Genomic DNA, 13,165 nt, shown 5'->3' with positions numbered 1-13,165 from the left:
AAAAAAAAAAAAAAAAAAGTGTGACTGCCATGGAATAATGTGACAAAGGCATGCCTTCAAAATTAAAAAAAAAAAAAAGAAAAAAAAAAAGCTCTCGATTATATAAGAGAGTCCTTTTCCTTCAAAATGTTGAGCATTCATCTATACAAAAAGTGCAGCAGTCACAAAAAATGCTGAATATGGTGGCCCTTAGTGTGGCATAGACTTGTTCTAGGTAAAAGCAGAGGTCAGTAATTTGGCACAAAATAGTTTATAATAATCTATAGTGCTTTATGACAAAGGGCAAAGCTTGTGCCAAAAAACAATGCTGTGGTATAGGGCTGACTTGCTTTTGTACCACAAAAAAAAAAAAAAAGCCAAAAAAACATTACTGGTGTTAAATCTGAATTAAATGGTATCACACCAGCTTTTGTATAGATATGTGAAAGAGTTGTGATGAGGTGTCATTTTAAGTGACTTCATTTAGACGGTCATTTGGTTGTGTGACACTGGTGGTGTATCACACAAGGAATAGCTGTATTTGGCAATGGCTAATAACATTTGTTATGATGTGTCACAATGGGTTGGCTGCTGGCTATACACTTGGGTAATGTGTTGGTGGCATTTGATCTTTGCAGATGGCTATTGTAAAACTTGCAAAGAGGCCACAGGGTTATGGCTACTGTGATACCTGGGTATTCCCTATCAATGTACTGTATGATAGTCCTACAGGGAATGCCTTTGATACTGGATATTGTGAGACTTTTGCGGATACTGTCATAAGGACTGGATGTTTGTTATCTGCTGTTGCACTTGATCGGATGTGTCATGTGGACTGGATGTCTGCTACTAGCTGGGTTGACACTTTAACGAATATAGTGTCACAGGGGCTAACTACTTGCTATGTCAGTGACACACTTGTGCAAATAGTGTCACAGTGAATGGCTGTTTGCTATGTCAGTGACACACTTGTGCGAATGGTGCCGCAGGGACCTAATGCTTGCTATCGCTGACTGACACAGTTTTGCAGACCATGTCACTTTCTAGGAAAGGGAAACAGCAACTGATTGCGCTTGCAGCTTCTTGTTCCCAGCATCTCTCAGGAAGCAGTGTCAGGCGGGGACAGCTGAAGGGGTGGTGCGGAGGGAAGAAGAGGAGGGATGTGAAGATTCGGTTATTACATCTTGCATGAACTTTCTGCAAACTGGGCGAATCTCCTTGCTCAGGGTAGCGCTGAACATCATGACCTGCTTCTCATGAGGAGTCATACGGAATATTTCTTGCACATCTCTACGCATATCTGCAATGATAATAAGCGCAGTGTCACAAAAGACATTTTTCTTCATTCACTATTCATTTTGTTTGTAGAGGTCCTTACACTATAGAAGGCTGTTTTACATAAGCACAATGATAGTATTTTACTGGCATACAAACAGTGTGGTGTTTACATGTCTTGCTATGGTATTAAACATTTCTTTCATTCTAAAAATCACAGCTTTTAGGGCAATGAGACAGGTATACAGGGCTGTGAAAAAGTATTTGCCCCCTTCCTGATTTTTTATTTTATTCCATATTTCTCACCCTTAAGACCCCGTTCACACTGGGGCGATCCGACTTCCCGATGCGACCTCCGAGGTCGTGGTGCGAGCAGCACGCCCGCGACCTCAGAGCGGCTGGCACGGACTTCATAACATTGAAGTCTATGACGGTCGCTCTGGGTCGCCCCAAAGAAGCTCCGGACCCTTTTTTCTAAGTCGGAGCGACTTGTGTCGCTCAAATTAGATCGGGTCCGCAGCTTCTCTATGGAAGGCGACCTACGGCGACCTGTGAGGCGACCAGGTCGCCTCACAGGTCGCCCCAGTGTGAACGGGGACTTAAAGATTCAGATAATCAAACAAATTTTAATATTACACAAAGATAACCAGAGTTAATACATAATTCAGTTTTTAAATGATTTAGTTTATTAAGGTAAAAAAAAAAGCTGTCCAAACCTGCCTGGCGATATGTAAAAAAGTAATTGCCCTCCCCTTAATCATGGATTGACTGTAATTAACCACAATTTTTTGGAAAGCAGAGTTAAATTTCACTTGCCACAGCCAGGCCTTATTACTGCCAGACCTATTGAATCAAGAAATCAATTGGATAGAAGCTGTATGACAAAGTTAAGCACGCTAAAAGATCTCAATTAAACGCATGCCGCGATCTAAAGAAATTCAAGAACACATGGGAAACAAACCTGAAATACCTGGTTGATCCTGCCTGGTTCTGCTCTCCCCCTGTAAACTGACCATAGTTTATCATGGCTGCTGAGCCCTAACACTGTATTTAGTTTACTTGCCTCCATCATCCGCAGCTCTCCTCTGTCCTCCTTCCCGCCTGTCAGCTCTGATCCGCTCTCCGGCCCTCCCTTCCTTCTGCTATCATAAGTTAGTGTTCGTGCTACAAACCCCTCTGTTATAGTAAATGATTTGCCCCAGGAGTATGCGTTTCCTAAAAAAAATACGCCGATACATGCCTTATTTTATAGCACTGCTCGGCACTTGCCCGGCCTTGCTGCTCCTCCTGGCTGACCTCACTGGAGGATTCTCAGCTCCACCAGCTTTGCTATCAGATCAAGAGAGGAGATAGGCGGCCGGTCACGAGAGCGCCAAGCAGCGCTATGCAAACTGGATTTTTGTCTTACCGTAAAATCCTTTTCTCTGAGGTTCACTGACAGACACAGCTTCAAGTCTTCAGACCATTGGGATGTCCAAAAGCAGTGCAACATGAGGGGTGGGAAAAAAGACAGCAAACTCAGAATTCCCAACAAAGCTGAACATAGCCAACCAGGTAACAACAGGAGCTCAACTAGGAACTGGAGCTCACTACCAGGAAACATTTTCACCCTCAAGAAGCGGAAGCCTCCGCATCTGTAGCCTGCAAAACTTTGCTGCCAAACATCACATCCGAAGATTCAAGTACAACCACCTTATAAAATTTTGTGAATGGGTGTACAGTCGACCAAATAGCCGCCTTGCACACCTGAACCACTGACGCCTGATGACGGAAGGCCCAGGAAGCACTAAGCGCCCTTGTAGAATGCGCTTTAAACAGGGAAAGGAGGAACCTTAATAGAGTAGGCCTGCACCACCGTCTGCCTGATCCCCTTGGAAATGGTCAGAGCAGATGCAGCCTGCCCCTTACGAGGACCACTAGTAAGAACAAACAAGAAATCGGATTTCCTAAATCGGTTCAGTCATCGCCAGGTACACCTGAATTGCCCTTACCACATCTAAAGAATGCAAAGTAATTTCCTTAGGATGTTTGGGCTTAGGACATAGGGACAGTAGCACAATATTTTCATTGACATAAAACCCAGAGACAACCTTAGGAAGGAACACCTGACAGGGTTGCAACACCACTTTGTCCCTATGAATCACCAGGTAAGGTGACCGAGTAGACAACACAGCCAACTCCAACACGCAACATGCTACCAAGAGAGCCACCTTCCAAGACAAGGTGAGCAGAGGGATTTCTCGAATATTTTCAAAGGGAGGCCTTTGAAGCACCGACAGAACCAAAGTGAGATCCCACGGAGGAACCAGGGATCGCACCCGAGCAGCCAGATGGCGAACTCCCTGTACTAAAGTGTGAACAAAGGACTTCGCCACCAACGGCCTTTGGAAAAAAAAAAATAGCCAAGGCGGAAATCTGGCCCTTGATGGTGCCCAATTGTAGAAACTCCCACAGGCGAGACACCGAAAAGGAGCAAGGAGAAACCCCCGCGACTCAACCAAGTTATGTACGCCTTCAAACTCGATGATAAACCTTCCTGGAAGTATATTTCCTAGCCTTCAACAGCATAGGAATCACCGACTCCAACAGCCCTCTGTCTTTCAGCAGACACACCGTTAAAGCTAGCGACCGTAAAGCAGGATGGAAGATTGGTCCCTGAGACAGAAGATCTTCCCTGAGAGGAAGTTTCCGAGGGACATCTGCCTAACCATGCCTGCGTACCAAGATCGAGGCCAGTTTGGCACCACCAGAATGACTGGATTCCCTTCTACCTCGACTCTGCGTAGCAGTCTTGACAGAAGTTGTATTGGAGGAAAGGCGTAAATCAGACGATACTGACCCCAAGGGGCCACCAGGGCGTCTGCGGCGTCAACCAGAGGATCCCAATACCTTGACATGAACCTCTGCACCTTCCTATTGAGACGGTAAGCCAGCAGGTCCACATCGGGGGTCCCCCACGAAAGGCACAGTTGATGAAAAACCTCCGGATGAAGAGACCATTCTCCCGGATCCAACGTCTGCCGACTGAGATAGTCCGCTAGCCAATTCTCTACCCCCGGAATGTGCACAGCAGAGAAGGCCAGAGCATATCGTTCTGCCCACCTCAAGATTTCAGCCACTTCCCGGGCCGCCAGGATGTGCCCCCTTGATGATTGACATATGCCACAGCCGTAGCATTGTCTGATTGTATCCGCACAGGGCGTCCCTGCAGAGGATACATCCACTGAGACAAAGTTTGATCACCCGAATCACGCAGAAGCAGATGGTCTGGGTAACCCAGTACTGCGATCCCCTTCTGTCGTAACAAGGCCAGAACTGGGGCCAAAACCTTTGTGAACACTCGAGGAGCTGAGGTGAGACCAAAGGATAACGCCACGAATCGAAAGTGCTCCTCGCCCACGGCAAAATAAAGAAAACGCTGAAGCCCAACATATATTGGAATATGAAGGTAAGGGTCCTTGAGAGCGATAGAAGCCATCAGATCTCCTTAATGAAGAAAAGCTACTATTGTGTGGATGGATTCCATCCGAAATTTCTGAACTCGCACCAAGTGGTTCAGAGCCTTGAGATGCAAAACGAACCTCGCATTCCTTCCTGAGAACTGTGAACAGATTTGAATAAAATCCCTGGAAACGTGCCAACTCTGGAACCCGCACAATAACTCCTTGTGCTAAAAGGTTCTGCACTGCTCCGACAAGCCCTGTAGCCGCTCTGGAGACAAGCATAAGTTGGAAGTAAAGGCAAGGACTGAAACTCGATCTTGTAACCGAACCAAATTAGTTCATGGACCCATTTGTCCTGAATGAGCAAGGTCAACGGATCCGTAAAGAAGCGAAGACGTCCTCCCACCCCAGACACGGGTGAGGGTGCCCGTTCAGGCTGGGGAAGGCTTGTCTGTGAAACCAGAAGCGCCCGCCTTCCGATTTGGACTTACCATTCCAGGGTCTCTTGGAGCTTCCCGCAAAGTTACGGTGGATCTTGAGCCCTTTCCCTGCGAGCCAGCCGGACAAAAGGGCCGCTTGCGAGCCGAAAAGAAGGGACTTCGCTTACGGCAAGGTTCTTTTCCCATAGCAGCCTGAGGAAGCAAGGTATTCTTGCCTCCCGTAAGGCTCTAATGATCTCTACCATAGAGGCACCGAACAAACGGTCACCTACAAAGTGAAGATCAGTTAGTACCTTTTCAGAAGCCTGGTCAGCTGACCAGAACTTCAACCAGATCATGCGTTGAAGGATCACCGCCGTCACAGAAACCCTGCCGGCTGGGGGGGGCCGCATCCAGGGATGCATCACAAATATACTGTAACCCTTGGATCAACTGACCCGCCAACTCAGAAGGATGTTGACTCCCCTCCAGATGCTGGTGAAATACCTTAGCCCATTCCGTTTAAGGTCTGGGATACCAAGGTGATAGCAAACACCGGTCTTAAAATAGAAACAGCCAGAGTGAAAAGGAACCGGACCAAAGCCTCAGCTCTTTTGTCCACGGGGTCCTTAAAAGACGGGGGATCTTCCACTGGCAAAAGTGTGGTCTTATTCAGCCTGGAAACCTGAGAGTCCACTGACGGTGGAATCACCAGTTTCCTCAGAAGAGACTCCTCAAAGGGATATCATCTAGCAAAACGCTTTGGTATTGCAACCGTGTGTTTCGGGGAACCCCACTGACTAGTGACAATCTCATCAAAAAAGGCAGGAAAGGGAAAAACCTTATTCACCTTGGAAGATTTGCGGGTGCCAAATTGCACCGGCGTCGCCGACTCAGCAGCAGCCGAGTTCTCCAACTTTCCTGCACTGATACAATCATGGCCTCCACCAGCACTTTTCCATGCGCGCCTGCAGAGGAGGAGGACTCATCCTTACTATTAGAGCACTCAGTGTGCATTAACGCAGACCCAGTGGGCTGACTCGTCCGCAGCAGCCAAATCCACCTGAGAATCTGAGAAAGTAGAGGATACAGGTGAAGGTGGGGGGCGCTTCTTGCCAAGTCTCCTTTGCAGGGCCATATCTACTTTGGCAACTAGTGACTGCAGGGCTGCCGTCATGGCTGCCAGGGCAGAGTGAGACCAAGAGGGTCCCGCAGCTTCCAGGAGTGGATTGGGTGGTGAAACAGGCTCCCCAGACTCCATGACTATAAATGGAGAAGCAGAACCGCACTGCTCAGCAAAGAAAAAAATTTCCCCCTGTGCACCGCTGTGGCATTACAAGAAGCAGCGCACCCATGTCGCTGTATACGGCAAGCAAGGATAGTGTACCCCCAGAGACTCACCGCCTGAGCTGGAAGCCAATACGATCTGTCACACTGCTGGAAAAAGGAAGAGGAAACGCTGACCTGACACTAGAGGCCCCCACAGCCACAGCACTGTCTCAGACTACAGGAAAATGGCTGCCAATGCAAGTGTATGGGGAAACCAAAATTATGGCCCTCAAACCGGAACCAAACCAGACCACGGAAATATGGCGGTACCACGCGGCACTCTACGTGACCCTGCGGACCCCAGGGAAAAATTTTACAGAACCCAGGAGGGGACCCCCCCTAGGGACCCACCCCGCTGGGCAAAAATGGCATCCATGTTCCAAGACTTGTCTCACATTTGCCAAAAAACATCTTGATTATCCTCACGACTTTTGGGCAAATATTCTGTGGACTGATCAGACAAAAGTTGAACTTTTTGGAAGGTGTGCATCCGTTACATCTGGCATAAAACTAACACAGCATTTCATTAAAAACATCATACCAACAGTCACACACAGTGGTGGTAGTAGTGTGATGGTCTGGGGCTTCTTTGCAGCTTCAGGACCTGGAGGACTTGCCAATAATAATGAAACCATGAATTCTGCGCTCTACCAGAAAATCCTGAAGTAGAATGTCCGCCCATGAGTTCCTGACCTCAAGCTCACGCTCACTTGGGTTATGCAGCAGGACAATGATCCGAAACACACCAGCAAGTCCACCTCTTTGACGGCTCAAAATAAATAAAGGCTTTGGAGTGGCCCAGTCAAAGTCCGGACTTAAATCTGATTGAGATGCTGTGGCATGACCTTAAAACGGGCCTTTCATGCTCGAAAACCCTCCAATTTGGCTGAATTAAAACAATTCTGCAAAGAAGAGTGGGCCAAAATTTCTCCACAGTGATGTGAAAGACTCAACGCCAGTTATTGCAAATGCTTAATTGCAGTTGCTGCTGCCAAGGGTGGCACGACCAGTTATTAAAGGATAGAAAATTACTTATAACCCCCAAACATTTTATGTATTTTTTTTTTTTTAGGAGAGACCCAAGAGAAAAAAATGGCGATCGTTGCAATATTTTATGTAAAATCGTATTTGCGCAGCGGTCTGGTAAACCTAATTTCTTTGGAAAAAATACACTTTTTTGCATAAAAAGCAAAAGAGTAAAGTTAGCCCAATTTTTTCTATATTGTAAAAGATGATGTTACACCAAGTAAAAAAATACCTAACATGTCATGCTTTAAAATTGCGCACACTTGTGGAATAGCGACAAACTACAATACTTAAAAATCTCTATAGGCATCACTTTAAACATTTTTACCGGTTTCCTGTTTAGACTTACAGAGGAGGTCTAGTGCTAGAATTATTGCTCTCACTCTAACGATCACAGCGATACCTCACATTTACATATGTGGGCGCGACTTACATATGGGTTTGCTTTCAATTTATTTAATTTTTTATTTTTTAGCTGCTGCCATAACATTGGTATTTAAAGTGGAGTTCCACCCATCTTCGTAACTTTAGATGTATGTAATCCCCTTAAAAACGACTTTTACCAATGGAAACTTTTTTTTTTTTTTTGCTAGTAAATACCTTATTTTCTTGTTTATTCCTCCTCTCCTCACTTCCGGGTCCGATCGGCGATGACGTCATTCGCCGATTCGCAGTGTGTGCTGGGATGTATTCCATGCCAGAAATCTTGCAGTATTACCCAGGAGCTGAGCTGTACTGTGTGTATTGAGGCCGTGACCTGCCCTGCCTCTGCCCCACCTCCTCTCAGTGAGTTGTACTGTATGTATTGTATTCAGGCCGTGCTCTGCCCCGCCTCCTCTCAGTGAGCTCAGTGAGGATATAATGCTTTCAGTCCTCGCTCACTGAGAGGAGGCGGGGCAGAGCAGGGCCTGAATACAATACATACAGTACAACTCACTGAGAGGAGGCGGGGCGGAGGCAGGGCAGAGAACGGCCTCAATACACACAGTACAGCTAAGCTCCTGGGTAATACTGCGAGATTTCTGGCATGGAATACATCCCAGCACACACTGCGAATCGGCGAATGACATCATCGCCGATCGGACCCGGAAGTGAGGAGAGGAGTAATAAAGAAGAAAATAAAGGTATTTACTAGCAAAAAAAAGAAAAAAGTTTCCATTGGTAAAAGTCGTTTTAAAAGGGATTACATACATTTATGTAATCCAACGTATTAAAAATGGGTGGAACTCCACTTTAACGTCAAAGTATTGACGTAAATGTATTGTGGGCAGTTGTCAAGTGGTTAATAAACTAAATTTATGACCGGTTGGGAGCATAAAAAGCCATGCCACAAAGAGATGCTGAGGTTTGAGCATGTTATTTACTTAGGAGTTTTCTTTTATGTTTCTGATCTGTTACTTATGTACGGATGCACCTGATGGAGTTATTATTATCCTATATGACACATGTGAAATGTTATTTGATCTGTACTATTTCTTTAATAAAAACCTTTTCCGATTTAAAAAATAAACTAAATCATAATTTAAAAAAGCATTTTGTATTCAGGTTATCTTTGTGTAATATTAAAATTAGTTTGATTATCTGAATCATACAAGTGTGACAAATATGCAAAAAAAAAAAAAAAATGATCAGGAAGGAGGCAAATACTTTTTCACAGCACTGTAAGTGCACAAACTGTGGAATATGACTCAGGTAGGATCTTGCAATGAATTTTGGAGATCCTAAGATTATATGCAACATTCAATAACAATGGCGTTTCATACAATAATTTTCCCTTGTCCATTCCCTCCTCACCTAACTGCTCTAACATCTTGTCGCATTCATCCAGGATGAAGTGTTTAATGTGTTTCAGGTTTAGGGTCTTGTTTCTTGCCAGCGCCAAAATTCGGCCAGGTGTCCCGACCACAATGTGTGGGCAGCTTTTCTTCAAAGTCTCCTCATCCTTCTTAATCATAAGTCCGCCAAAAAACACAGCCACCTAGTATGCAAAAAGCAGAAGGTTGGATTTCTCAGTATCAGTTTATGAAAAGATCATTCTGAGTTATTTAGCTATGAAAAAGTTACAATGAGCCTTGAAACACATCTTTACTTTTGGATGACCCAAAGCCTCCAGCTTCCTTTGTATTCCTTGTCATCTTTACTGACCGAGATCACAACATTTTCACCCATGTCAGCTCTTCGCTTTAATAATTGGAGGGGGGAAAGCCAAGAAGTCTTTTATGAAACCGTGTACTTAAGAACATAGGGAACCACTGGCACCTTTTTAAACCGCTGAAAAGACACTGATCCTCCATTTATGCAGTTGGTACCATGGAACGCAATGCAGTCATTCAGTTATAGATTTGGCCTGTTTTATGGCTGTTGCTGTCTGGCTGCCCCTAACTCTGCCCAAATGATGCCTGCTGGGACTGCAGTCTTTTTAACCACTTAAGCCACGGAAGATTTTACCCCCTTCCTGACCAGGGCCTATTTTGCGATTTGACACTGTGTGAATTTAACAGACAATTGCGCGGTCGGGCGACGCTGTACCTAAACGAATTTGGTGTCCGTTTTTTCCCTACAAACAGAGCTTTCTTTTGGTGGTATTTGATCACCTGTGCGATTTTTTGATCATGCGCTATAAACAAATAAAGAGCGTCAATTTTGCAAAAATAACAATATTTTTCACATTTTTTTATATGAAATTCCCCCCAAAAAATGTAAAAATCAAAATTTAACATTTTAGGCCAATTTTTTTTTTTTTTACCATAGGTTTGGTTAAAAAAAAAAAAAATCGCAAAAAGCGTATTTTGATTAATTTGCGCAAAAGTTATTGCGTTTACTAACAAAGGGAAAGATTTTTGTCATTTTTGTTGTTTTTTTTTTTTAACGCGTAATGGCGGCGATCTGCGATTTTTTTTGTGGGACTGCAACATTGGGGCGGACAGATCGATAGGACCCTTGACTGACATTTTTGACACTTTTGGTGTTACCAGTGACATTACTACAGTAATCAGTGCTATAAATATGCACTTTTACTGTAAAAATGACACTGGCAGTGAAGGAGTTAACTGTATTGGAGAAGGAGGGGTTAAGTGTGTCCTAGGGGCGTGTATCTAACTGTGATTGGCTGTGGCTTGATGTGTAAGAACAATGATCAACGGTCCTACATAGTAGAACCATTTGATCACCATTCTTACACAGGGAGAACTGACAGGCGGCTTTGTTTACACTAGCCGCCTGCCTTTCTCCCGCTGTCACAGACGATCGGGTCCGCCTGGCACACGCGTGGGGGGGGGGTCCATGACCGAGCGGGAGCGCGCATCCGGCGGCGCGCGCTCACTCCCAATACCCTTACAGGCTAGCGACGTACCTCTACGTCGCTCTGCCTGTGAGGGGCTGACTGCCGACGTAATAGTCGTGCGGCAGTCGGCAAGTGGTTAAAGTGATTGTAAATGCTTTTTTTTTTTTTTAAACAAGCAGGTTTATACTGCCCAGCTCTGTGCACAGAGCCTCCCTGAACCTTCTCTTCTCAGGTCCCCCACCAGCACATCTGGCTTCTCCCCTCCTATGAGTCCCCCATAGAAAGCGGCTTTCTTGGAAGAGGCCCCCCTTCCAAGCCTCCCCGTCTGCGTCTATAGACAAAGACAGTGGGATCTGGCCCTGCGTCCCCCCCCCCCCCCCTCGTCACTGGCGTTGATAGACAGCAGTGGCTCTCGCTGCCTCAGCAAAGCCTTCGAGACCAGGATTCGAATGAGGGCTCGGGTAAGTAAAAGGGGGGGGGGTGCTGATTCCTAAACATTTTTCCCTTAATGCACGGAACTACTTTAAAGACTACACTCTTTGCTATCTGCCTCTTATGTAATTTTTTTTGGGAAAGCAGGGAAATGTTGAGGACACAAACCCACACTTACAGGAGATATGCTGGTGAATATCGGATGTTTCTGAAGTACAGTAGAGACCAGATTACCACCAACTGGTAAACAGAGTTCACAGTAACGCAGGACAGAAAAAAAAAAAAAATGCATATGACTGAATAAAGAATATCCATATTTGTTCACTCTCACCTTCACAGATGGCATGTACTTGGAGAATCGTTCATACTCTTTGCTGATCTGAAATGCCAGCTCTCTGGTGTGACACATGACTAAAACGGAGACCTGTAAAAAGATAAAAATGTTATAAGATGAAATTACTAACAGATGTCACACAAAAAAATATGCACATATTGTTAGGACAAGACTTCACTCTCACCTGCCCTGTAACAGGCTCCAGCTGTTGTAGCGTGGCCAAGACAAACACTGCCGTTTTTCCCATGCCAGACTTTGCCTGGCAGAGGATGTCCATGCCCAGGATGGCTTGTGGAATGCACTCATGTTGTACTGTTGACAAGAAAAGCAAAGAGAATAAATAGTGTTCATGTCTGAACTTGAAGCGAATCAGAAATTAAAAAGTGAAGATTGACAATATTAAACAGCGTGAGCTCCGTGAGGAGAGGTGGCTGGTGTATCGCATGGGATCGGGTCCCCCCTTTCTTGGCAACAAAATTTCTTCTTTGCATCTGCCTAAAGCAAGATATGCACTGGACAGACTGACTCCTCTGCAAAAAAATTGGATACATTCCACTACTGTATATGTGACTACCAATATATGCTTTGGTGGCTAATAGGGGACAAATCAGTGGAGCCATATGTGATATGTCCGCAAATTAATTGGATACCCCATTAGATCAAGGGGTTAAGTATGATAACAGTGCTTGTTCTGTAGACAATTTTCCAGGAATCGCCTGAGGAAGCGACCGAGCGAAACGCGTCGCGATTCCCCGGTTACCACAGGAGAACCCCATGTGTGTATGATCTTATATCATGATTTATCATGATCTGGTATATACCTCAGTATAGTTGCCCTAGCCAGTAGAGGCATTTGGGGATCCAGTGGTTAACCAATTTTGTCTTATGACTTATATGCATGTACTTATGTTTTATTGAACACGTTTGTACGTATATATGTAATAAATGATTTAATCTTTTATATATAAAACAACTGTTGCATTTTGTTCCCATCAAGATCAGCACCCACTTATAGCCTATTAAGTCCCAACCTACTTGAGAGGTTGAGAAATCCCATTTGTAGGATTCTCTCACTCCCCTCCTCTCTTCTTTTCACTGCCATTACTTAGGGATGTGGCAATAGTGGGTCTCAGAGTATGTCTTATCCTTTTCACATTTGAAGATTGACAATATCTTAGTGTGTGTGTGTGTTTTCGGTAATGCAATAAATTGCAGTAATGTTATTGTTATCGTGTTGGTATTTGTTAAGGTATTGTTATCGTGGGCATTTTTAAAATACCGTATTTTTCACTCCATACACTGCCCCCCAGTTTCCCCGCGGTGTCCGGACTCCCGGCTCAGCTCTCCTTCACTAGAATGGAGCTACTACTTCCTGTATAGGGCCGGCTCACAGGCGGAGTGATATCAGATGCTCTCCGCCTGTGACAGGAGGAGCCACACACAGGAAGCATCGGCTTTGCTCTATACTTCAGCCGCATGCTTCCTCCCGGGCTCAGCTACAGAGTGCCTACAAGCAAATCTCTGCAAGTACCCACTACTATTACCATATAGTGTGTGTGTGTGTGTGTGTGTGTATGTGTGTATGTATATATATATATATATATACACACTTTTTTTTTTATTAATAATAATAATAATAATAATA

General features: G+C 44.9%; 1 protein-coding gene across 1 annotated transcript in view; it reads right to left on the bottom strand.

Moving 5' to 3' along the window:
• Nucleotides 1-13,165, bottom strand: part of DDX39B (DExD-box helicase 39B) — a 58,894-nt gene that overhangs the window by 20,018 nt on the left and 25,711 nt on the right. Inside the window, exons 3-6 of the mRNA XM_082264632.1 lie at nucleotides 11,705-11,832; nucleotides 11,518-11,610; nucleotides 9,266-9,449; nucleotides 1,161-1,279 (exon numbers count right to left, since the gene is read on the bottom strand). Of these exons, the coding sequence (XP_082120758.1) occupies nucleotides 1,161-1,279; nucleotides 9,266-9,449; nucleotides 11,518-11,610; nucleotides 11,705-11,832 (524 nt within the window). The remainder of the gene's footprint in view (nucleotides 1-1,160; nucleotides 1,280-9,265; nucleotides 9,450-11,517; nucleotides 11,611-11,704; nucleotides 11,833-13,165) is intronic.

This window comes from Pelophylax lessonae, assembly GCF_965119305.1.
Source record: "Pelophylax lessonae genome assembly, chromosome: 7".
Classification (NCBI taxonomy): domain Eukaryota; kingdom Metazoa; phylum Chordata; class Amphibia; order Anura; family Ranidae; genus Pelophylax; species Pelophylax lessonae.
Note: the sequence above shows the minus strand (reverse complement) of the source record. Positions and strands in the feature narration are given on the sequence as shown.